Source organism: Mauremys reevesii, linkage group 1 (assembly GCF_016161935.1).
Source record: "Mauremys reevesii isolate NIE-2019 linkage group 1, ASM1616193v1, whole genome shotgun sequence".
NCBI lineage: Eukaryota > Metazoa > Chordata > Testudines > Geoemydidae > Mauremys > Mauremys reevesii.
In genome coordinates this window covers 288,270,453-288,295,971 of record NC_052623.1, presented here as the reverse complement: position 1 = coordinate 288,295,971, position 25,519 = coordinate 288,270,453, and the positions used below count along the sequence as shown (strand labels likewise).

At 43.0% G+C, this 25,519-nt stretch overlaps 1 protein-coding gene and 1 long non-coding RNA gene across 3 annotated transcripts in view; one reads left to right on the top strand and one right to left on the bottom strand.

The window, feature by feature from the left end:
- LOC120395939 overlaps nt 1-25,519 on the top strand; it is a 77,115-nt gene that overhangs the window by 31,697 nt on the left and 19,899 nt on the right. The window lies entirely within an intron of this gene.
- LIN7A (lin-7 homolog A, crumbs cell polarity complex component) overlaps nt 805-25,519 on the bottom strand; it is a 70,547-nt gene continuing 45,832 nt past the window's right edge. Inside the window, exons 3-6 of one of the 2 annotated variants that reach the window (XM_039520774.1) lie at nt 23,050-23,121; nt 20,519-20,728; nt 2,578-2,790; nt 805-1,415 (exon numbers count right to left, since the gene is read on the bottom strand). In XM_039520774.1, the coding sequence (XP_039376708.1) occupies nt 2,578-2,790; nt 20,519-20,728; nt 23,050-23,121 (495 nt within the window). In that variant the 3' untranslated portion in view covers nt 805-1,415. The remainder of the gene's footprint in view (nt 1,416-2,577; nt 2,791-20,518; nt 20,729-23,049; nt 23,122-25,519) is intronic. The other variant, XM_039520773.1, reaches the window with a different exon arrangement.

The following is a 25,519-nucleotide window of genomic DNA, read 5'->3' as shown; positions in this document are numbered from 1 at the left end:
ATTGTTTCAGAATAATTGTGCCCCCAAATTCCAAGTGAAATCAACTGGATTTTTCAGTATGGAAGAATTGGAGGACTTCCTTTTTGCCTCCATTTTCTCTATTTAGGAGATATTTTAAAATGACAATAAATTGATCACAATTTGAGGATTAAGGTTGTTTTTTTTTTTCTTCACTTCTAAGGTAGATGATCTTTTTAGCCTTCCAGCTTTGGCTGTGACTGTTCATTAATCTTTGGAAAAGTAAATGTAAACTTAAAAAGGTTCTTATATATTTCGCTTTTACATTCCAATTTGATTTGATAAAGTTCTAAACTTTAAGATCAAACTGACTTACAAGAAAATATGCCAGGAACAATTTACACTTCTTCTCCTAAATATATTAACAATGAAATACAAAATAAATTTTAAAATACAGAAAAGCTAAGATAGCTGGGTTATATTTATCACATGAATATGTGCCAAACAAAGCTTGGTCTTTTGCTAACATTATCTTACTATATTTGTAATACATGGTAAGCAAAGAGCCTATTTCTGTAACAAGTACATTCTGACAATATATATTTTATGGAATAAATATACGGTATATTAAGTTATAGATTTCAGAATAATAGCTATAATGGATACAAGCAATACCTATATTTAAAAATACATTCTAAGATTCTCTAGCCTTACTACTAATAAAATTAAAATAGATCTAAAACTGCCTCACTCTATTGATGCATAATAAAATATATGGAAACATCAAGAGTAAAAAGCCAATTGCTTCTACAACTGAATATTTTATAAATATAGTAACTTGCTATTTTCAGGGAAAAAAATTAAAATTATTATAAACTGGAAGTCAGATTAAAACAACTCTACAATATATAGTAGAAAGAGGTTATGGAGTGTGATGTGAGAGTTTGTTTTATGTTTGTGGCAACATTTTGAACAGATGCAGTTTGGTTGATGGACTACAAGTTGTTCATTTCTGGAAATAACTGCAGAGAAAGACTTCACCCTTACTAGCAGCCGATCTTGGCATCCTTAGATATAACCCTCACTGACCTCAGTGAACCAATAGGCCAGAGTTTTGTTAGAATAAAGAGTGCAAGATTGGACCTTACAATGATTTATTCAGAAACCCCAAACTTCTCTACATTTCATAGTGTTTACTTACCATACTGCTCATTAGGAATAAAGTCATAGAAATCTTGTATCTGAGACTGCACTGTACTGAAAAGCCTTATAAAGAAGGTACCAGGTGTGTTGTGGTTCTTACTAAATTATTCTTACACCACTTATTCATAACTTCTTGATAAGTTCAGTTATTGTGTTCCCTCTGTTTCCTTGTAACTGTAGGTTGGAATACTGAAGCACAGGTCCAATTGCTTGGTTACTGAATTCTTGATCTGGATTTTATTCTTGAGAATAACCTAGAATTAAACAAACAAAAACATTTCTCAGAGCTAACAAAAAGAATTGAGGGATTGGGTCACTCATATTTTCCTTCCTTCCTTTCTCCCCAACTAAGAATAACTTTAACAAGCACTATAGTACATTTAAAGATTTAGTTGGGGTGAGATTGTCTAAACTTTATTTGAAACCTTTGTGAGATTTTGCATTTTAATGGTTCCTGCAACAGTCCAGTTTAAGGTAGAAAAACACAATTTATTACACAAAATTTAACCATTTATATCTGTAACATTAAGAGCGGAAAATAGGAATTTTGACTAAGACTCACAGAATAAGGGTCCATCAAGCAAAATTCTGATCTCACATGCAAAACCTCAGCAAAAGACTCTTGTCTAGGGGACCAAAGCAGGATACTAGCCTACAACTTGGAAGAGCTGGGTTCAAGTTCCTGCTTCACCAGAGACTTCCTGGATGACATTGGACAAATCACTTAGTCTCTCAGTTCTCCATCTGGAAAATAGGAGTGATCGGGAAGTGCCATCTCACAGGGGTGTTGTGAGGATACATTAAAGATCGTAAGGCACTCAGATACTACAGTAATTTTGGCCATATAAGTACCCACGCGGTGAATGGAATATTCCTTACCACAGTGGAGGTAGGATGTGCAGCTAAGCACTTTTCCAACACATTATGCAATGGAACCACAGTGGCTCTGGTGCATTTTGGGCTTTTTGTAGCTGTGAAAGGCCTGGGAAAAATTCCCCTCATGTGTAGATGCTCTGCAGCGTAGTAGTAAGGGACTGTTATATTAAGCCTAAAGCTGGTAGCAAAAAATTCTTAATTTTGACAATAACTCTATTTTTTGGCTGATGGGAGTAAAATACAGTATGAGAGGGTGTCCAGAAAGAATACTAAGTTACTGCTCGGACTCTTCCTTGTATTGCATGCTAGACTTGTATGCCAGGTATTGATTTCTAGATTCAGACTTGGAAAAATAGCTCCACATTCTGATGTGGCAAATCCCCTACTTGCAAAGTGCATTTTTCTTGGGGTAGGGCACACTGAAGTCTACCAAGCGATAAGCACTCTCCGCTCCCATTGCGGTTGGTGCTCAGTAGCTTGTAAAAGATGCTCAACCCTTCACAGGTTCGAGCCAAAAGCATGACCATTGAATAATCTCACCTACGACATATGATTTTGTTGTGTATTCTGCTGCTGTTGCTGCTGCTGAATTAGCAGTTGCTGCTGTTGCCGGCGTCGTGCTGTCCTCAGTTTTTCAAAACGAGCCTCCATCTCTTCCAACACTTTGGGAGTGTAGCGCACAACCAACTTGACACTATCTTTAGCAGCCTTCAGGAGCTCCACTGCTTTTTCATGGTGCTCTCCTTCCACACTCTGCAAGCAAGAAGAACACAGAGTTCTAAAGATGCTGGTTTTATCCAGAGTCCTGTCCTCTTCTCGTACTTGCTCTCACAGAAAGGATGTCAGTGGTTTAAGCTGTTTCCATATTTTAGACTTTTCAAATGGTCATTGGGGGAGAAATGTAAATGTAAATAAGATTTATGCAGGGTTGATTGATTATCTCTCTTTGCATTTTAAATATGATGCCTGAATCATTTTTAGGTTGCATCTGAAATGTGAAAATGAGCATAATTTCTGATTCATACAAAAACTGGGGGTGGGGAGAGTTTTGCAAATATATAAGCCAAAATAATGCAAAAACAACTGAATTTAAGAAAAGCTTGTCAAACCTTTCCTGTGGCTACCAGATAAGAAAGTGGAATACAGGGAGTGTGAAAGCTTAACATGGGTGAGAAGCGAGCCGGTTGGGTGTTTGGGAATGGCTCACTAGCCTTTCATTTCTAAGGCACTGATACTGCATGGAGCTCCCTGCAATATGCAAGCACCTGCTTAACTTCAAATATGCGAGCAAGCCCACTGACTTCAGAGACTACTTGTGTTTAGAAGTTAACGGGACTGCTCACATGCATAATCGCATCCTTTGCTGAACAGGAGTTAGTATCACAAGTGCAGACCCCTTCCAGTAGTGACAGTTTAGTAGGGTGACCAGATAGCAAGTATAAAAAATCAGGACAGAGTGTGGGGGGTAATAGGTGCCTATATAAGAGAAAGTCCCGATATTTGGGGCTATCTCTATAAAATCGGTGCTCTCCATCCAGTTAGTAGCAGACAGGCATATGTGCTGCAGTGTCCACTTAACTGCATCTGCAAGAGTAAACCAGGAGGCCAAGGGGTGAGTGGTGAACCAGGACCTTAGTTTCCATAATCTACACATGAGCATGTACATAATCCTCCTCATGCAAGTAGACACCTTGAACTCTTAAGTCTTGCTCATGTGAGTGCAGAGTGATGCATATATTTAAGTGTTTGCAAGATCATAAACTAGCCTGTCACACCCAAGAGGTCACATTCTCCCCCCTCACAGGGTTTCAGAGCCCAGGCTCCAGCCCCAGCCTGAACATCTGCCCTGCAGTTTTATAGCCCTGAAGCTCTAGACCTGCAAGCCCAAGTCAGCTGACCTGGGCTCTGACGCTAGGTGCTTCAGGTTTTTTTTAATCAGTGTAGACATATCCTTGTGCTAAGCCACATTTATGCTGGACTTAACTGTGTCTGAAAACAGAATTTGAATTTGGTTTTAAAAATACCGCAGTTCTCGCTAAACTCTGCAGTACCAGACTGGCTTTGAGTGTGGTGGTGTATGTGTGTTGATACTGAAAAAAATAAAAAGGCATGTGGTTGCGGTGGAGAGGGGGTGGCACAAGTGTAGGTGAGACAAGTTCATGGTTTGTGAAATCCAAACATTTAAAATATATCATGCACATAAAAGAGAAATGGTTTTCTGACTTTTTATGATGTATGAAGGTGGCTTTTTTGTTCCTATTCTGTTCGGATTTTTACCCTGGTTTCCTGGAAGACCATAAGGGTAAGTGGAGAACTCTGATATCTATGATTTGAAACCTAACTGAGAGAAGTTGCAGGCTTTTTGTTTGTTTTTTGTAATTCAGACGATTTAAAACTATTGTTTTTGTTAACACCCATTTAACTCAAATACACAACAGACAATTCAGAAGAAAGCTCTTTTGCTAAAGATTGAAGACCTCCTTCAATTAAGAGCCAAGAAACCACATCTTTGGATTCTTTGGAAAAAAACAGGGGAGATGAGACAACATTACTGACATTTCTAAGCTTAAAAAAATAAGTATAAATTTTGTTGAAGTTTTTTCTATATACAATTACACACAAAGGAGAGTAACCCAATGTCTATCTCCTGACCCACCTACCATTGAAGTCAACTTTAAAAAGTAGCTTCCAGTGTCTCATTTCCTATTAGCTTCCTTGGAACGTAGGCTTGAGCACAGTAATTCCTCTTTACTGACAGCTTCTCAATACGTAGTATCTATTCCTTTTCAATTCCCTATCCCTCTTTTCCTCAAATGCCCCCTTCCTTCTCTTTCTTTCAGTTCTGAATTCTAGATTTCCAGTCCTCACAAGAAGTGATATTCAGTCCTTGGAACAAGTGATTGATAATGCCTGAGAGAAAGCAAGGTCTTCTGTCAATGAGGTTTGACATATATATTATTTATAGTCCCTCAAAAGTGTGGTACTTTATCTAACTTTATTTGTGGTAGATTACAGAGGAAAAGAAAGGAACGAGGGAGAAAACATATATATTGAAGGATCTTAGGGCCCTGATTAAGGGCAAAATTCTCTTGTCAGATCAGTACATACCCTTTTTCTCAAAAATGGCTTGCATTATGTGATATCTGCTGTGAAATGAAACATACTCCCAAATGTGCTTAATTTCTGATTTGTATGTTTACTTTGTTTTTAAATAGTAGGTCTTCAAAAGCAGAGGTGATTTCTCTGAAAGAGGTTTTTCATTTTCCCCCCACTAAATTGCTTGACTGGAGTGCATTTCAGGAGTACAAATTGTTCCACACATTAGGTGGAATGGTGGAATTCTGTAATGATAGATGATTGTCATATACGTTCCAACAAACAAAAAGTGTCTCAGTGCAAAAACCCTACAACCAAGATCTTCATGTGGGTTGTAGACCATTTTTAAATGAATGTGTTTTTCATAAAAGAAATCCAAGCTTTGCCACACAGTATATTGAGGCAATTGTGTATCATGCTATTTAAAAGGAAACTACGCCCATATGCCACAAATCTCCAAAGAGAAGAAGCAGCACTGACAAAAGTCTAATATTGCAAGAATATGTTGGCATCATTTTAGGAACGTCAGTATTTAGAAGAAAATGTTGCTTATTTTTGTCACTTGTAATAGATTGTGAATACTGTGCGTAACAGGTCAGAACAAATATGGATTACTTCCGCTGTGGCACACTGAGATAGAACTATCAAGGCAGAAGATGCCAAAAGCAGGCACATTACATGACTTGACTTCAGTGAAATGTGTAATACAACCAATACTGCTTGTCCTCTAACCTCTTGCTGGCAGGAAACATAACTTGATATAGGGTCCAGCATAGGAGTTACATCAACAACGTATTTGGAAAATACTGTCCCAAGCAAGGAATAAACTTTTAGATTAACTGATGGGACATAAGTATTTCAGAAATGTGAACATGCTTCAGAAAACATTATATTTATATTCAAAGTTGGGGGTGGGGGATGATAATTATCATTTCAGGTGCTAAAATGATGAGGTAGGCTCAGGGGTAAAAGTAACTTTAAATGACTTACCGGTATGCAGGGCGTCCAGGAGCCACGGGTCCTTTAAATTGTGAGTTAAAAGGGCCCTGGGGCAGCTGCCCCTTTTGCCCCCCTCCCCCCATCAGTGGCCTGCCAGTACAGACGGCACTTTCTTGCCGGTACGCTGTACCGTACCGTACCGGCTTCCTTTCACCTCTGTAGGCCATTCTGTATTTGGCAGCCAGAGTGAGATGGAACCTTCAATTAACTAACTAACTAGCTTCAGATGCATGACCATATGGTTTCTGAAGCACAGATTTTCTAAATCTCTTCCATAACCCTCCCACTGCAAGATCTTAAAATAGTATTAAAGTTATGTGACAGAGTACACTTTTTTAATTGTTGTGATTATGATAATATAAATCTGCTGAACATCCAGAGCTAAATGAAAGTAATTTGCAAAAAATAGAATTCCACTATAAATACTTGAAAAATTATTAGGTGAGAATGTGTCTAATGCACAAAATGATCAGAGCTCAAATGGAAAACAATATATGAATAGGGTATTTTAAAATTTACTTGAAAGATAATTTGCATGTACAAACTAAAAATTTGCTTAGATGTTTTGTGGTTTGATTTTTCAAAAGCTATCTATTTATTTTAATCAACCCATAGGGTGCACTGAATTCCATCAGAGGAGAATGTACACAGTGCTCATTGTGCTAGCTATAGAATAAATCACTAATATGTGACATGGTCACATTGATCCCTGTAAAGTGACTTCTGTTCTTGAAACTAACCACATGCAGCTCTGCATCCTTCAGCACCTCACTTTCTTCCTAACAAATTATGGTCAATATGAATCGGCATCAGCATTGGGCACCCATAGCAATTAACACTGTCTATATTTACTGAGCAGCATATTTTTACTTCACTGCTGTTATTTATATGGCAAGTAGCATATCTGAACTTGCATGTAATTATTTAAGTATAAAACATGTATTTTGTTTTTAAAGGGGATGGATGGTTACAGATGGTGCAGTAAACAATTGTAATTGTGCCTGCGTAATGGACTCAACAAGATTGTGTACTTCCACTTCTCAAACCACTTACAAAACTTGACTGCAATCTAGTTAGTAATTAAGGGCTTCATCCTGCTCCCAGTCCAGTCAATGGGAAAACTCCCATTGACTTGAAAGGTGCAGGATAAAGACTTAAGCTCTCAAACAAAACAAGGAAGGTGAAACTACAAAAGACAAAGTAAACGATTATGCTACTAAGTATGGAACTTGCTCCCATCAGAGACCTGAGTTCAGGTATTATCAACCAAAGCTAAGTTAAAGGTGAGTTCGGTTGCATCCAACACCATTACTGTACTTGGTTTTAATGCATCTGTGCCTGCTGTCACTCTTAAATTCATAAGAGTTTGGCCAGAAGGGACCACTAGATCATCTAGTCTGACCTCCTGTATACCATAGGCAATTAAATATCTCTCAGTGACCCCTGTGTCAAGCCCAATAACCTGTGTTTAACTAAAGCATAACGTGTTTGTATGCCCAGTGTTATCTGAGGGACTGCTCACCAACACACCCTTTAATAAAGAACACCATATGCCAGTGCTGCTTGCTAAATAAAAGGCTGTGATACTATTTAACACCCAACTTGGTTTCCTCCCTCTTTGTTTAACAACCTAAGAACAGCAAAGAGAAGGATATTCAGAATACACTTTTAACTTTTTTTTTTTATCTTGCAGCATTGGCAGGTGCTATCAAGCAGAATAAAAGTAAAAGACCTACTGTAGAGATAACAATAGGTAAAGGAATTGCAGATATTATACAGGAAAGCACTGTCATTACTATACCCAGGCGCATATAATTATAGTCAAAAATCCCCTACTCAATTGCAGACAAGGAAAAGGAATCTGATTACTGGGCAAGCAGGCAAAGTGAGAGTAGTATTCCTATTTGAGGTCTGTAAGTACAGACATTGGATGAGAACTAGTTCTTGTATATATGCTGTATCCCCTGCAATATAGACTAACAGTAGCTATGCAATAAAAGCATAACCAGTGCCAGATATGGACAGCTACCTCTGTGTCCTGGCTGAGCCATCTGCAGGGCTTATTGCATACAATGCCCTTTACTAGGGAAAAGAATACATTACTCCCCTGCACACTGATAAGTATTTATTTTAAAGTTCTGGTGAGACAATTTAAGCAACACCAACCAGTCATACTAGGATAAGTAATACAGGTTCTGAACACTCAGCCCTAGTTTTATGTTGATAATTATAAAGTTGGATAACCACCAACATATGAGCATAAGCAAGCTGCTGATCCATCTGTTATACTGCACCTGCTGTATATTATTGCTTTATCTCAGATGCAGGTGACCTGTTCACAGCGAACAGTAGGTTAGCAAAACTTAGCTTTTTTGCTTCTGTTCTCAAGTTGTCTGTGAAAAGATCATTACTTCTATATTATTTTATTGTTTTGAAATTATTCTAGAAATGTTTTGTGTGGGTATAATCAGCCGCTGGATGGCTTGTGAATTGTTAGCAACAGGTATTGTTCTTCTTCGAGTGATTGCTCCAATGCATTCCAGTTAGGTGTGCGCGCCGCGCGTGCACGGCTTCTCCGGAACTTTTTTACCCTAGCTACTCCGGCGGGCCGGCTGGCGCCCCCTGGAGTGGCGCCGCTATGGCGCTTGTTATATACCCGAGCCGGCCCGTCCGCTCCTCAGTTCCTTCTTCCCGCCCGTGACGGCAGTCGGAACTGTGGAGTGCTCAGTAGTCCTCCACATCCCTAGCTCTCGCTACTCATTGTTGTATATAGTTTCTTTACTGTTAGTATAGTTAGTTTAGTAGTTAGTTAGTGTTTTAGATAAGGATAGGGGGAGTATTTCCTCCCTTCCCCTCCCCGGTGCGGGCTCATGCCCAAGGCACCGGGCTTTAAGCCCTGTGCAGCGTGCCAGAGGCCTATGCCAGTGGGTGACCCTCACGGCTCCTGCCTCCGTTGCCTGGGCGAGGCACACCACACCGACAAGTGTGCTATTTGTTCGGCTTTTAAGCCGCGGACCCGTAAGGACAGAGACAGTCGCCTCAAGCAGCTCCTTATGGAGGCGTCCCTCCAATCTCCGGCACCGTCAGCGCCGGCACCGAGGGCTTCTTCGGTGCAGAGTGCACCCGCGGCACCGACCGGCTCCGGCACCGTGGCCACGGTACCTAAACCGCCGCCTAAGACGACCCGGCACCGCTCGCTCTCGCCTTCACGCAAGCAGAAACTGGCGAAGGCTGTAGCGAAGGCACGCACAGAGACCGCCACGAGAGTGGCTGCGGCAGTGCGTAAAGCGGGCCCTGAGCCCTCGACTCCGGCTCCGCAAGCGCCGTCGAGTCCGGCACCGCCACGCTCCCCGGCACCGACCGAGGTTGAGCCAAGGCTGCCTTCGACGCCGGAGACATTCTCCTCCGCGCGGGACCTGATCAGGCTCATAGAGGCTCCGAGCCTCCGGCCCCCGGCACCGCCGGTGCGGGCTGTTGTCTCTCTGGGCAAGCCAGCCAGAATGACAAGACCGCCCTCTATCGACGAGCGGCATGGAAGACGGTCCCGGTCCCGGTCCCGGTGCAGGTCCCCGTCCCGTCGTTCGGGATCTCGTCGCCGCTCCTCTTCACGGCACCGAGCGCCATCCCGACGCCGGTCTGAGTCCCGGTACCGCTCTCGATCTCGGTACCGGTCGCACTCCCGGCACCGATCCAGGTCACCGTACCGTCGGTACCGTCAGAGATCTTCTCTGCACCGCGACTCTCAGAGTCACTCCCGGCACCACGGATCCCGGTCCCGGTCGAGCTCCCGGCACCGCCGCAGTCCGCACTCACGTTCACCATCCCGTCGGCGCTCTGCGTATCGACCCTCGGTGCCGTCGGTGCAGGGCCTCCCGCCTTTAGCGGTTCAGTCCTTCGGCACCACAGCACCGCCTTGGCCATCCCGCACAGCGTCCGTGGCCTCCGGTGCCGATGATACTGCCCACCGGTGGCCGACCCCACAAGGACTCCCTCATGAGCAGTGGGGCTACTGGGTCCCGTGGGGACAGCATGAAGGGCAGGGTATCCCGTTTCCCAGGAGGGATGTGACCACCAGCACCAGGGTCCCTGAAGCGACTGTTAGCCGGCCGCCTCCCTCCCCTCCGCACGAGCCCTCTGCTCATCCGGTCCGCCAATCACCCACGCCTCACGATTCGGAGGAGGCTCAGCCACCGGCCGTAGAGCCTGAGCCGGTTGTGCAGGGTGCATCTTCATCATCCTCGCCGGACGAGGCGGTGGCAGGTGCTGCGGCCAGCGAACCCCCGCCCATTGACCTCCGGGCCTTCCAGGACCTGCTTCGCAGGGTGTCGGCGTCCATGAATCTTCCCGTCGAGGAGGTCCAAGAGGACGAGGATCCAATTACCAATGTGGTGGGTGCGGACGCTCCCGTCCGTGTGGCGTTACCCTTTGTCCGGACCATTCAAAAAAACGCCACTACGCTCTGGCAGACCCCCGCTTCCATTCCACCCACAGCACGCGGGGTCGAGCGGAAGTACTCAGCCCCACCATCAGGCTATGAGTACCTTTACTCCCACCCAACCCCGGACTCCCTCGTAGTCCAATCTGTTAACGACCGCGAGAGGCACGGCCAACCTGCCGCTGCGCCTAAGTCCAAGGACACCAAGCGCATGGACTTGCTCGGCCGTAAGATCTACTCCGCAGGGGGTTTGCAGCTGAGGATCACAAACATCATGGTCCTCCTCGCCAGGTACGTCTTTGACATTCTGACGTCCCTGGCGAAGTTCACGGAGCTCCTGCCTTCCACATCACGCCAGGAGTTCTCCGCCTTGCTGGACGAGGGGAGGAAGTCCTCCCGGTCATCTATTACGGCCGCCCTCGACGCCGCGGACTCCGGGGCTCGGACCTTGGCATCCGGCGTGACAATGAGGCGCATCTCCTGGCTGCAGTCCTCCACCCTGCCGCCGGAGGTGCAGTATACCCTTCAGGACCTCCCCTTCGACACCCAGGGTCTGTTTTCCGAAAAGACAGATTCTCGGATCCAGACCCTGAAGGACGGGCGCATTGCCATCCGCACGCTAGGCATGCATACGCCGGCGACGCAGCGCAGGCCCTTCCGGCCGCAGCCCTCCCGCTACCAACAGCGCTATCGCCCCTATGTCAGCCGACGACCAACCCAAAATCGCCGTCGTCCGTCCGGCAACCGCCGCAACCAGGGCCAGGCCGCTTCCAAGGCCCCTCAGGGGGCTAAGCAGGCCTTTTGATGGGGCGATCGAGGACGGCCCATCACTCTCCCTACCGGATCCTTCCCCATTATTTTACAACCGCCTTTCCCATTTCTTTTCGGCGTGGTCCCGCTTAACATCGGACAACTGGGTGCTTCAGACAGTCCAGTCGGGATACCGCCTTCAATTTGTTTCACCCCCGCCTTCCCACCCACCCTCCTGTCCCTCTTCAGGGACCCTCTCACGAGCAAGTCCTCTTACAAGAGGTTCAGACTCTGTTGAGCGTGGGTGCCATAGAAGCAGTGCCTCAAGACAGGCGGGGCAGGGGATTCTACTCCCGTTATTTTCTCATCCCCAAGGCGAAAGGCGGGCTACGTCCTATCCTGGACCTTCACGAGCTGAACGAATACCTGCTCAAGCCCAAGTTTCGTATGGTCACCCTGGGGACCATTATTCCCTCCCTGGATCCGGGAGACTGGTTTGCCGCCCTCGACATGAAGGACGCCTACTTCCATGTCGCGATCTATCCTCCTCATCGGCGTTACCTTCGGTTTGTGGTCAACAACGCCCACTACCAGTTCGCCGTGTTGCCATTCGGACTCTCCACTGCACCGAGGGTATTTACAAAATGCATGGCAGTCGTAGCAGCAGCCCTCCGCCGTCGTCAGATGCACGTCTACCCGTATCTCGACGACTGGCTGGTCCGAGCTCAGTCCCGTCAGCTCGTGATAGAACAGATGGCAGAAATTCTGTCTCTCTTTCAGCGGCTTGGTCTTCTCATCAACACCGAGAAGTCCACTTTGTTCCCAACGCAGCGGCTGGAGTTCATCGGAGCGGTTCTCGACTCCACGGTTGCCAGGGCCTCTCTTCCTCGAGCCCGGCACCAGACGATGGTCTCCATCATCCGGGACCTCGTCGCCTTCCCGACCACAACAGTGCGCTCCTGCCTACGCCTTCTGGGTCACATGGCCTCCTGCACATATGTCACCGCATATGCGCGGCTCCATCTTCGCCCCTTCCAGTCCTGGCTCGCGACGGTGTACCAGCCTCATCGAGACCCCATCGACATGGTGGTCACGGTCAACAGGACGGCCCTCGACTCCCTCCGCTGGTGGCTCACCCCGGAGGTCGTGTGTGCGGGAGTCCCGTTCCATCCTCCTCGCCCATCCGCCACGCTGACCACGGATGCCTCAGCACTCGGTTGGGGGGCCCACCTGGGCGACCTTCACACCCAAGGCCTTTGGTCGCCCCAGGAGCTCATGCTACACATCAATGTCCGCGAGCTCCGTGCCATCCGCCTCGCCTGCCGAACCTTCTGCTCCCACCTGCAACGCCGTTGTGTAACAGTACTCACGGACAACACCGCTGCGATGTACTATGTGAACAAGCAGGGCGGAGCCCGCTCTTCTCCCCTCTGCGAGGAAGCGATCCTCCTGTGGGACTTCTGCGTGACCCACTCCATTCACCTAGAAGCGTCTTTTCTTCCGGGAGTGCAGAAAACGCTGGCCGACCATCTCAGCAGGTCGTTTCTCTCCCACGAGTGGTCCCTTCATCCCGACGTTGCACATACGATTTTCCAGAGGTGGGGGTTTCCCCGGGTCGACCTCTTCGCCTCCAAGGCGAACAGGAAGTGTCTCCACTTTTGCTCGTTCCGGGGTCACTCGCCGGGCTCTCTGTCGGACGCCTTCCTGTATCCCTGGCAGACTCACCTCCTCTATGCCTTCCCTCCTTTTCCGCTCATGCACAGAGTGCTCCAGAAGCTGCGGAGGGATCGAGCCACCGTCATACTCGTGGCTCCGGCCTGGCCGAGACAGCATTGGTACACCCTGCTGCTCGAGCTCTCCGTTTGGAATCCCATCCCCCTCCCGTTATGGCCGGACCTCATCACGCAGGACTTCGGCAGACTCCACCATCCGAACCTGCAGTCCCTCCATCTTACAGCCTGGTACCTGCATGGTTGACCCACGCAGAGAGGGACTGTTCGGCGGCCGTGCAGCAAGTCCTGCTTGAGAGCAGAAAGCCTTCCACTCGCTCCACCTACCTGGCGAAATGGAAGAGGTTCGCGCTCTGGTGTGACCAACGAGGACTCAACCCTTTCGTCGTACCCGTCCCTACCATCCTGGACTACCTTTGGTACCTTAAGGAGCAAGGTCTGGCGGTCTCCTCCTTGCGGGTACACCTGGCAGCGGTGTCCGCTTTTCGTCCTTCTCTGGAAGGTCGCTCCATCTTTTCCAATCCGATGGTCTCCCGCTTCCTGAAAGGCCTGGACCGATTGTACCCGCCGGTGCGGCGTCCGGCCCCAACCTGGGATTTGAACCTCGTCCTGTCCAAACTCATGGGTCCGCCATTCGAACCTATGGCCACGTGTTCTCTTCTTTACCTCTCCTGGAAGACGGCCTTCCTCGTCGCCATAACATCGGCCAGACGAGTCTCGGAGCTCCGGGCGCTGACGGTAGGTCCGCCATACACCGTCTTCCACGCAGACAAGGTGCAGCTTCGTCCGCATCCGGCCTTCCTGCCAAAAGTGGTCTCGGCTTTCCACCTCAATCAGGACATCTTTCTCCCGGTCTTCTTCCCGAAGCCCCATGCCTCGCCTCGGGAACAGCAGCTCCACACCCTCGACGTCCGTAGAGCGCTCGCTTTTTACATCGAGCGGACGAAGCCTTTTCGGCGTTCTACACAGCTCTTCATAGCAGTCGCCGACCGCATGAAAGGCGAGCCGGTCTCTTCCCAGCGCATCTCCTCCTGGGTAACTCAATGCATCAGAGCATGCTACGAGCTGGCTCGTGTGCCCCCGGGCCGCTTCACCGCTCATTCCACGAGGGCGCAAGCCTCGTCTGCCGCCTTCCTGAGCCATGTCCCCATCCAGGACATCTGTCGAGCGGCCACATGGTCTTCGGTCCACACCTTCGCCTCCCACTACGCGTTGGTGCAGCAGTCTCGAGACGACGCAGCCTTCGGCTCAGCAGTTTTACACTCTGCCACGTCTCACTCCGACCCCACCGCCTAGGTAAGGCTTGGGAATCACCTAACTGGAATGCATTGGAGCAATCACTCGAAGAAGAAAAGACGGTTACTCACCTGTAGTAACTGTTGTTCTTCGAGATGTGTTGCTCCAATCCATTCCAGACCCGCCCTCCTTCCCCACTGTCGGAGTAGCCGGCAAGAAGGAACTGAGGAGCGGACGGGCCGGCTGGGGTATATAACAAGCGCCATAGCGGCGCCACTCCAGAGGGCGCCAGCCGGCCCGCCGGAGTAGCTAGGGTAAAAAAGTTCCGGAGAAGCCGTGCACGCGCGGCGCGCACACCTAACTGGAATGGATTGGAGCAACACATCTCGAAGAACAACAGTTACTACAGGTGAGTAACCGTCTTTTTCAAGTTTTCAACATTTATAATTCAAAATAGAGGGTTTTTTTCATTAGACGTGGATCACAGATATGTTTGTCTCACCTCTCCAGATGAGCATAACTCTTAGATTCAGGTTTCTAATGTGCATACTTGAAATGGTGAATTTGGACTTTTGTTTTCTGCTATATTAGCTTAATATTTGTTCCAGTGCACATTACTGCAAGTAAACTTCTGTAGGCAGTTCACAAAGAGGTGAGAATATAGTCAAAGCAAATGCATTTTAAAATTTGACGGTTCACCGATTTTTACAGTATTTGTCCAGCTGTAACTGAAAGAAAAAAAATCTTTCCAATTAAGTCTGTTGGTCAATTAGAATACTTCATTTCCTTTTACCTGTATTTTTCCCTTCATCGGTTGGCAGTGATGCTAAATATCAATGAGATTATTTCATTTACCTCCAACCAGTGAAGCTCAAGTAACTTTTCTTTTATTTATGGAATCATATTTTTTCCCCCTAGTGCATAGGGATGTCGGCAAAATTTTCACAATTTCCAAAAATTTCCCATTCTGCCTGGGGACAAAACTGAGACCTTTAGACATTTTCATACTCAAAAACATGGAGAGACAGAACCCCCCCCAGCACAGCCTGACAGTTAGGACACTCACCTGGGATGTGGGAGATCAGGATTCAAGTTTCTGTGCCAAATCAGACACAGCCAGGACTTGAACCTGGGTTTCCCACATCCCATGCGATGTGATATCATACCCCAAAGGCTATTGGCTAGTCTCTTGTTTGCTGTTCTTTTTAACTAGAAATTCCCATCCTTGACTTGAGAAACCTTCCTGACAAAAGTTTCATCACAACAACTATGTTCCCACAAAAAGGTTAAGTTTCAATGAATCGTCATTTTCCAATTGAAAAACATTTAATCAAGAAAATTCCCAACCCAGTTCTAGTTGCGGATGCTTTACTATTCTTTACAGTCTTGCCATGAACAGAAAATTAAGCTGAACATTCTTATATTTCAAGCTTATTATGAATCATTTTGGGGTGTGATCCTATTTCCCTTCATAGGGAGGTGATGGTCAATGGGAGATTCGGATGGAAGTTTTGGGTGCACAAGGAATATAGGATTACAGTCTTTTGTATAGTGTTTTCAGGCAGAAGCATGCTATTGGAGTGTGCCATACTATTTTAATATTTTACAAAATCTACTTACTGACATTTCACCTCTGCCTCATGGTTTTTAATGGGGCTGTGCAAAGGGCAAGGAAGTAACAGAATACTTAGCTTTATGCCACGACTTCATGCTTTATGATGACTGACTCCTAATCTGAGGACAAAGGTTATAACACAAAGAAAATACACTAATATTTATGAGGCAATTGTAAGAAGAAGAAATAGTGTAATCCTAACTCATCATTAAGTCTTCAGACTGTTAGAAAATTCTTTTAAAAGGGATAAATTCTGCCCAGGGACTCAATGTTGTCACTTTGAAAAACTGCAGTGCAATAATTTTATTCATCTCCTGCTATACCACACAGGAGAGGTGCAACAAATATGTGATAAGAAGTTATGGGCAGATCTGAGGGCAGAACTGGCCCCAAAGACAGTCAGGCCTGATTTTTCTCCTCTCTATTCCAGTTCCCCTGTTTGGAGTCCAGAGTGAAACGAATGCAAATCAGTCAGTCTGAAAGTGACTGAAAAGTACAGTAACTATGTAAAATGACACCTTTTTACTTTACACATCTGCTCCCTGTATGTATTTACCAGGGTGGATTTGATTTTAAATCAAATTGACTCGATTTAATCATGGATTTCTACATAAAAGTGCAATCTTGTTGGTTGTTATAACTTTAATATACATTCTTCACAACTCAGAGATAGATGTAGGTTTCATTTTTAGAAGGTACACACTATACATTTTTAAAGAGCTTCATTTTAAAAACTTTTCAGATTAGTTTTACAGCTATATCAAAAATGAATGATTGTTTGGTTATTTCATTTACCAAAGGTAATTGAAGCAGATATTTATGAAGTCATTTATGAACTATCTTCAATTCAACAGGTTAATCATTAATATTTTCGAGGATTTTCTTGCCATTCTGTATTAGGAGGAGAACATCACCAGTCAGACATTTAAATTGTTTTATTTAACTAAAACAACAACGTTATATATTCTGGACTTTTTCTTCAACAGCAAACATATAATATTGTAACAAAACAAGCATATGAACTTTTGAATTTATTTAAACATTCAAGTTTTTTAAAATCAGGTTTGTTTTTGTTAAAATTGTTTTTAAACTAAAATAGTTAAATGAAATATTTAAAAAAAAATTAAATTGACTGTCAGCCAGGTCAACATGAGAAACTTAAAATATTGGTTTCTGCAGCTAACCCAGTCATCTTCACCTTCATTTTCCTGTTTATTCATAATCTGGAAAAGAAAAACAAGCTTTCCTGCTTTTTCAGGTCCCAAACGATTTCTCAATTTGGAATGAATTAGTCCAAAGGAAGAAAATATTCTTTCTACACCAGCAGAAGAAGCTACTGCTGTTAAAAGTGACATTTATCTCTTCAACAGTCTTTGAATCCAAGTGCTTAAGTGACTACCACCAGTTCACTGGTGTGACTTTCTTTAAAACATCATCAGCAAACATATTTCTTGAATGGTTCACCCTTAACTCTGAAGTTTATTATAGTTGGCATTATGGAGGGAAGATTGCTGGATGTCCATGTCATAGCCAACTCCTCTTCTTCAGCCATTAAGGTTTGACTCTGGTACAGAGAACTGAGAATATTTGCAAAAAAATGAGCTGGAGACAGTGCTTGTCCAATTTATTTTTTTAATGCTTGTAATTTAACTGTGTCGTTGCACATTTCTCTTTTTAAGGTCTCACTCAGTTCCTTCCAAATTTCAACAGCGTCAGCAATAAAACAGCTATTTCCCTGCATTTTGTTTAAGGCTCCAGAAATAGGCTTCACGGTACTCAACATGTGTTCAACATTTCTCTTAAGCCCAATGTTGAGAACTTTGGCTGTGACAGTGCCATCTATTTTTTCACAATCTTGTTCACAAGCTGTCATCAGATTAGGCCAGTTCTTGATATAGTGCTCAAAATAGTCCACTAACTGAGTTCCATCGCATGTCTTGTGGGAGAGTTAGCTTGGTTCCTCCCACTTTTTTCAGAGCAGCTGCTGCAAAGTGGTTGTTATGGAAGTATTTTGCAATTTCAACAACATTAGCCTTTATTTCTGGAACACTGAAGTCTTTGGCTAAGAGGTGCATCAAATGAGCACTGCAACCATATGTTATTAGCTTGGGACTCTTTCTAAATTTCTTCTCATCTTGGATAAATTTGCAGCATTGTCTGTGACCAAGTTGCATACTAGACATTTGAATTTTTTTTCAGTTTGTTATAGCTTTTACTGGTGGTACTTGTAAGCATTCTGCTGTGTTTGCATTTCCTGATGTATCAATTGTTTCTATAAGGAAGACATTCCCTTTTTCTGTTGTCACACAAGCACATACAACAGGATCATTGTGGCCATTGCTCCATCCATCAAGGCTCAGGTTAACAATTTCACCTTCTAGACCTTTTTCACACTGCTCAATTTCTCTTTCATGGACTTTATCCAGTAATTTGCCCATGACATCTGCTCTGTTGGATGGGCTGTGTCCTGGTCTTAATGACTGAACCATGTTAATGAAATGTGGGTTCTCAATCATACCGAAAGGAGAGTTTTTTGCATAAACAAACCAGGCAATTTTTTCATATATTACCTCTTTTTGTAGTCTGCTGTTTTTATCACAAACTTATCTATGGTTGTTTCTGGATGATGGAGATTTTTTTTCTTTTTGCTACAGGTGATATACTGTGACTGTGTGACATACATGATGTGACTGAAACACTATCATTGGCAGATAACTCTGAAACTATAGAAAATGATGGTGATCTTGAAGGTGGATAGTCTTCAGAATCCTGTATGTTGAGGATGGATTCTCCTAAACAAAACAAGTCAATGCAGTTATTTAATTATTATTACCAGACTGCTCATTTAGTCTTACTCATTGCATTCACTGACATGCAGTACTACTTTAAAGGTGAAATTATAAAAGGAAGATCTGCCTATTTCAATTATTTATTTTTATCACAATTGCATCTAAAATGATAGTACCATAGAGTAACAACTATATTTTTTGCTCAGACATGAGAATTCAAGAATAATCCACAAGGAAGTCAAGCAGTCCTTAAGAAAGAAGTATGAAATAAAAAAGTTTACCAACCTAAAGATCCTGCACGTTCAGACATGTTCCTTTCATCATCTTCAGTGCAGCTTCCTCCTGAGAAGGAACACTTCTCATGATGTTGTTTCATTCGGGCAACCAGGCCTTGCATTTCTTTCTTGCACTGTTTGCATTTTGCACGCATGCCTGTCTTACCCACGGGTAGAGGAACTTCATTACAATATTCCCAAACTGGATCTCTTTTACGGCCTGCTGCCATTATAGGGTTCCCCTTCTAGTGGGAGAATGGTATGGTAGATCTCAAATCCAATGAAGGCTACACTCAGAAAGACCTCAAGACTTCTGGAATATGCTGCTCAAACAGTTTCACTTTTGTTTCTACTGCCTTTCCCTCCCTTCTCATATTTATCTCCAGACTTCTCCTTGTCCAGATCTATTCTGCCCCCAACAATCTTCTATTCATTGAACTTTTTGAAACTTTGCACTTTTAGAGAGAGGTAAGGGATTGACTCTGTGTACACAAATTTGCAGAGGGACAATAGGGTTGAGGTCTGTTATTTCTCACCTCTATATGTTATTTAATTATGTACTTAAAAACATTTTTGCTGTTAACAAGCATGTTATCTCTGGAGACCCAAATCCACAGTTTGAGAACTGCAAAACTAAGCATCTCTGATGGTATCTTCTAGACTGAGCACTGAGTCCCATTGGGTAGATAGAAAGATTAACCTATACAGAAGCCCCTGGGACCCCATGCGATTGGGTCCCTAATCCATGAACTATTGGAACTCATTTACAAAACTTTTCTTAAATATTACATGACTATATTGTCTCATACTATAGAATTAGAATTTATAATCCCTATTCCATGACATATCTTTGAGCTATAATGTCTTAATTAAAAAAAAGCATTTTATCAAAAAAAATCTGATTTAAATAAAAAAAATCCAATTTTTATTTATTTATTTTTTTAATCAATGATTTTTATGCACCCTGGTATTTATTGATATCAGCTGATTTTAGTGACAAAAATAACACTACAGAACAACACAAGTAAAAGAGAATGAGCTGGATTTTATTCTTCATTGTGAATCATCAACAACATTGTTTACTTAGTTCCTTTTTAATTATAGTTGTACAAAGCCACTGAAGGCCACATGCCTGCACAAATGTCACAGAGGGCCTAATCTGGCCTGCAGGACTGTTATTGGCTATGAAGTACAAGAAGAAAAAAAGCCCAGTTTGACTCTCGAATTGCAGCACTGGCAATGACAGAAGATATCTTTTTAACTTGTAAACTGCATGTATTTTATGCAGAAATCTAGACAATAAACAATGGAAATCCATAAGGACATTTTTAGAGCCACTTTTCCGAGCTGAGCTACACTGGAAGATGAAGCTCTAACAATCAATATTATAACAAAGATGTGGTGGCATAAAGTTGTTTAGTTCACCGCAAATGTATCATCTCGGGTCTCTTACTGCAGAGCTAATTTTGTTTGTGGTGTTTTAAACATTTTAAACCTTCATTTGGAAAAATAAAAACTCTCATGAAAAAGGAAATCACTCCAAACTTTTCACCTACCACTCCGTTAACAGAAAGCAGCTGGTCTCCTCGCTTGAGTCCTCCATGTCTTTCTGCCACCCCTCCAGGAATGATACGAGAAATGTATATAGGAGAGTTTTGTTCCTTTCCTCCCATCACGTTAAAGCCAAGACCTTCATCAGTCTTTGGCAGCTCCACCACTCGAGGGTGTGAATGGCCTTCACTTGCTGCAAAAGCAGCAACTGTTGCCTGGAAGAAAAGACAGTTATTTGGCCATGTAATGAGATCACTGTTAAGCCCTGTCGTTTGTTTTGTAGAAAGAATTCGTTCACATGAAAATAATATTTTGAAATTCTATCAAAGATCTGAAAGCACTTTACAAATGTTAAGTCTCAAATCACTCCTTTGAAATACTTGGGGAAACAGGCACAGAGAAGTTAAGTAACTTGCCCAATGTCACCCAGAAATAGATCCTAAAAGGCCAGATTGCTAGTCATCTGTTCTAACTCTGTAACACATTACTTCTCTTTTTAAAGTTGCTTTGTCACTCACTTTTTTCCTTACTGCTGTGCAAGACACCGATATAACCTTCTGCTTTACTTCTAATTTATGTAATTTGGATAAAGTTAATTGTTTCCCCACCCCCAATATATGTAGGACTGATTATTTGGTTTATTCTTTGCCCCAAATAAATCCTGAAGGATATTTTCATTTAAACTATTTTTTTTTAAATAGCCTCAATAAAATCTTCCTCTTGAAAAAAGTGCTGATAGATTAATAACTTTTACAACAGGGGCATGAGCTTTTATACTGTAACTGCACTTTATATAAATAGGTCTTGAAAAGTAATGCTACATAATCTTCAGATTATGAAAATATAAAATGAATTAAACTAAATGACTATTCTCACTATAGAAAAATTACAAATATGTAAGGTATTGTAAATCTTGTATGAAGAAAAGAAAAACATTCTTTATTCCATCTTTCACTAGCAATTGTCTCTTTTTAATTGTAGACCCTGGTAAAGCATTAAGTAAATATTACAAAATAATTATTTTTACTTTTTAACATATCCTCAGATTTAAAATTACTGCAGTAATTCTATATTATGTTAATGCTTTTTCAGCATTCTAATGTTTATGCTTAATGGAAGCTAGTAGATGATGTGAATATAATGGATCATTCTCAGTTATATGTACTCGCTCATGCAAACCTTGTCATCATGCATACATTTAAATGTCAGACATGAATGCACTAGGAAAATGCAATGCAGACAGCCCAGAAATAACCAGGAAGTATTGCGATATTCAAACATTGCTCTGTAACCCTGCTGTTCTATATGAATAAGAAATGAGAATGGCAAACACTATTCAGAATTTTTCACCCTTTATTATACCATGTAGCAATCGTTTTTGTGTTTGCCTACAGTGTAAACAAATCATATTCTAACATAATTTTCTACTTTCAGTAGTAGAACCTTTACAAATCTACATTGTTCATTTGAAGTTTCAATTAGAAAAAGGTTAACTCATAAGAAAAAAAACCTAACTCAATATAACAAAAACGAAATAAAAAATCAAATGTAGGAAAATATTTTGGTTACTGTATGGTAGGCTAATTATTTTAAACGTACTGGTTACCATAGGGAACATTTCTCTGAAATACTGTAGGTGTCTTTGATACATATTTTTGATCTTTGTGTGTTTTTACTATTGTCTTAGGGGTGTGGTTTTTGTTTTTTGTTTGTTTGTTTTTTGCTTCTTTTCCCCTAGTGTAGATTTACAAACGTGTAATCACATTAAAACTAAGGATTTTGCCATTGACTTCTCTGGGGGAAGGATTGGGTCTTAATGAATTATTTTCTTGAAAAAATATCATGGCTTTCCTAGAATACGCTTACTGCACGATATCTACATAACCCGTTTACCAAGTGGCGGGTAATCTTCCTTTACCATTTGGTGCACAGGGAGCTAATTCCATGATGAAGCCCTGTTGGAAGCAATTATTTTTGTTCATGCACTGAAAACACAAAGCATATTACATATGGGCACAATCGATACAGTGGAATTCACACATCGTTACCACTCACTTTTATCAGACTTACATACTTGGGCCCTGTCTTTCAGAAGTGATGGGCACCCACAGCTCCCATTGACTTCAGTTGGAGTCTTCTGTGCTCAGCACCTCTGAAAATCCTACATGCATTGATTGGAGGCTAGACCACCTGCTACTTGGGATGAGCCCTATAGGAGAATTTGTCATAAAAATATTGGTATTCCAGGTTTAATTCTACAGAATGAACCAGTAGATTTGCTTTTGCAAACTGATTTTTCAATAAACCACCAAATCCCATGATATCATTCTCTTTTCTTAAGCTACAGAAGCAGCACAAAGGTTAAATTTGCCATTAGGATTGTTACCTGGGAAGTAGCACTGGTTCTAGACTCTGGGCTGCCACTGATGTCTAAATTTTCTTACAGAGCACACACGAATACCTGAAACACACACGCGCACAGTCAATTACTAGGTCACTTTGGTAACACATACTTCAATAGTTGCACAGGTCTTACCTTTGCAGTGGCCCTGGCACGGAATTCTGGGCAGCCATTAACAGTTATGGTTTCATGCATATATTGATATACCTAAAATGTTCATGGAAATAAAGAGGAATTAATTATAGGAACAAAACCTTAATCTATTTTACCCTATCCAGGATACACTCTTTCTACCATAAGATGGTTTCATTAATGTTCCATTAGTACAATTAGGGAATCCTGTGTTTGTTGCCCTAGCTGTGCATTTAGTTCCCTTGAAGACATTATTTGCAATCCTCCATCTAAGCCTCCCAAAACTGCTCTCTCCCCATCTGTGGGCCCACAATTTTATAGAGCCAATCCCTATTCCACCAGTGGTCACCTTCTGGCCATGTCTGCCTTGGACTGTGTCAATTGTCTCTGACAGGAACTTGTTGAGTTTCTGTGACCTCTGAACCCCCTCATGAATTGGGAAGTCAGGAGGCGGAAGTAAAAAAAAAAATGCAAAAAAAACCCCCAACCTTTCCTGGTAGGGTCTGCGGAGGGAAGTCCAAATTAAATCTCAGGGAATTTAATTGTAGAACATGGGCATCATACTCACCACTACAGACCTTCGCCATCTAAGCTTGGTGGTGGTGTTGAATTTAATCTTTTCTATAACCTATTGGCATTAGTCTGTCATGACAAATTGATTGCCATCCCTTATTCCCCACTGGGTGGTAGGTTAGCAATGGTTAACATTGCGGATGGTCCTTGATGGATTGGGACCCTGTGTAGTTATATAAAATGACGAATCTCAATAGCTGTAACTTTCTGCACAATGTTCTCTTCTTTGCTCCCCTTTTTCTTGCCCGTAACCCTCTCTTTTCATCCTTCCCACTTAGATCTTCTCTCTTAAAGAATAGGGAGATGGCATCTTCTGTTACGGTGTTATCCTGGGTCCCCAGGAATGAGTGCAGAGAGGAGGTGATGGAGTTCTGATACCCTGCCCTGGTGATGAACAACCTTTTTATTTTGTTTTGTTTTGTTTTTTGTTTTTTAAATTAGTGAGTGGCTTATGGGAGTTATAGATAAGCAGAGGCAGAAAAGGCTCAGGCAGCAATACAAGAAATAGAGCCTGGGTGCCAGTTGCACTAACCCCTTCCCTTATCTGCCTGATAGCCCAAACCACATGCACAACTCATCAGTGTGGGTTAGAGAGGATAGTCCGTTCTTTCTAGGTAGCTGCCATCTTTAGGCAACAGATGTTGGAATTCACAGGCAGCCTGGTAGGACAGAACAATACTGCTAGGAAAAAACTTGAAATGTGGAACATCCCACAGAATGCTTGACAGCTGAAAGGTATGGTCAGAATCCCATATAACCTTCCATGTAATGTCTACAAGAAAATATTCATTAGCCACAAGTAACTCCTCTGTTAGCAGTTCTCTTACAAAGCCAGAGCTTTTGCCAGTTCTTGTAATTTGTCTTGAGCAAGAGTAATACAATTCAGAAGGAGAGTCTTATTTCTGTGGAAACTTGGACAGAGAATTAGTATCTCTTGTGGCTTGCCTGTTCTGAAAAAATCAGTTGGCCCCTATGTATTTCCAGCTGTACTGGGTAAGATCTACAGAATGCCCTTTCTGTATCTGATATACAATTCAGTATTTTTCTATAGTATTGTTTATACAGTTTCACACTGCACAGATTAATTTGTACATACAAATGCAGAGTAAATTTTACATTTACAGTTGCACTGTACCACACAGGTAGCATGTGCAGATGTGGTGGGAGAGAGCAGAAGAATGATGCAATGGCTAAGTTTAGGGATGGAGAAGGTTTTTGGTTTTTTATGAGAGGTACAGCTGCCCCAATGAAGAGGGGAGAATGCAATGCGTAGGTAGGTGGAAATCAAGGCAATGGCAAAACAAGGGAAGGGCTATCAAATAGATAACTGAATTTTTTTATAGCATCCAAATGTAGTAAGCACTTTCCTACAGAGTGGAGAACTCTTTGATTATCACCAGCATAGAAATCATCCTGGGCCTGAATTCTGAATAATAGTGTCTAATGGGGATAAAACAGATTAAGGGAACAGGATGAAACCTTTTGCCCATCTCTTGTTAGGGTGAAATCCTGACCCTGTTGAAATAAATGGCAAAACGTACATTGACTTCAGTAGGGCCAAGATATCACCCTAAAACTTATAAATAACAAATAATAACCAGGTACTGAGATCACTGAATCAGTAATCATTTTGAAACTTCCTTTTTTGTACGATGACAGTGAATTGTGTTGAGAATTAACCACAGCATTCTATCAAGCTAAATCCTGAGAAGTTATTTGAGACATTGATTATGTGGCTTGGAGAAGCCAAGAGGTGGTGGGTATTCATATAGTCAGCAGTTATCAAGCAGAACTGATATGACTCAATAATGTCTGTATATTATCAGTGTGTATATGGCAGGTTGAGGCAGAGGCTACATAGGTAACTAAACTTCATACTGATGAGTGAACAAGGCTTTTA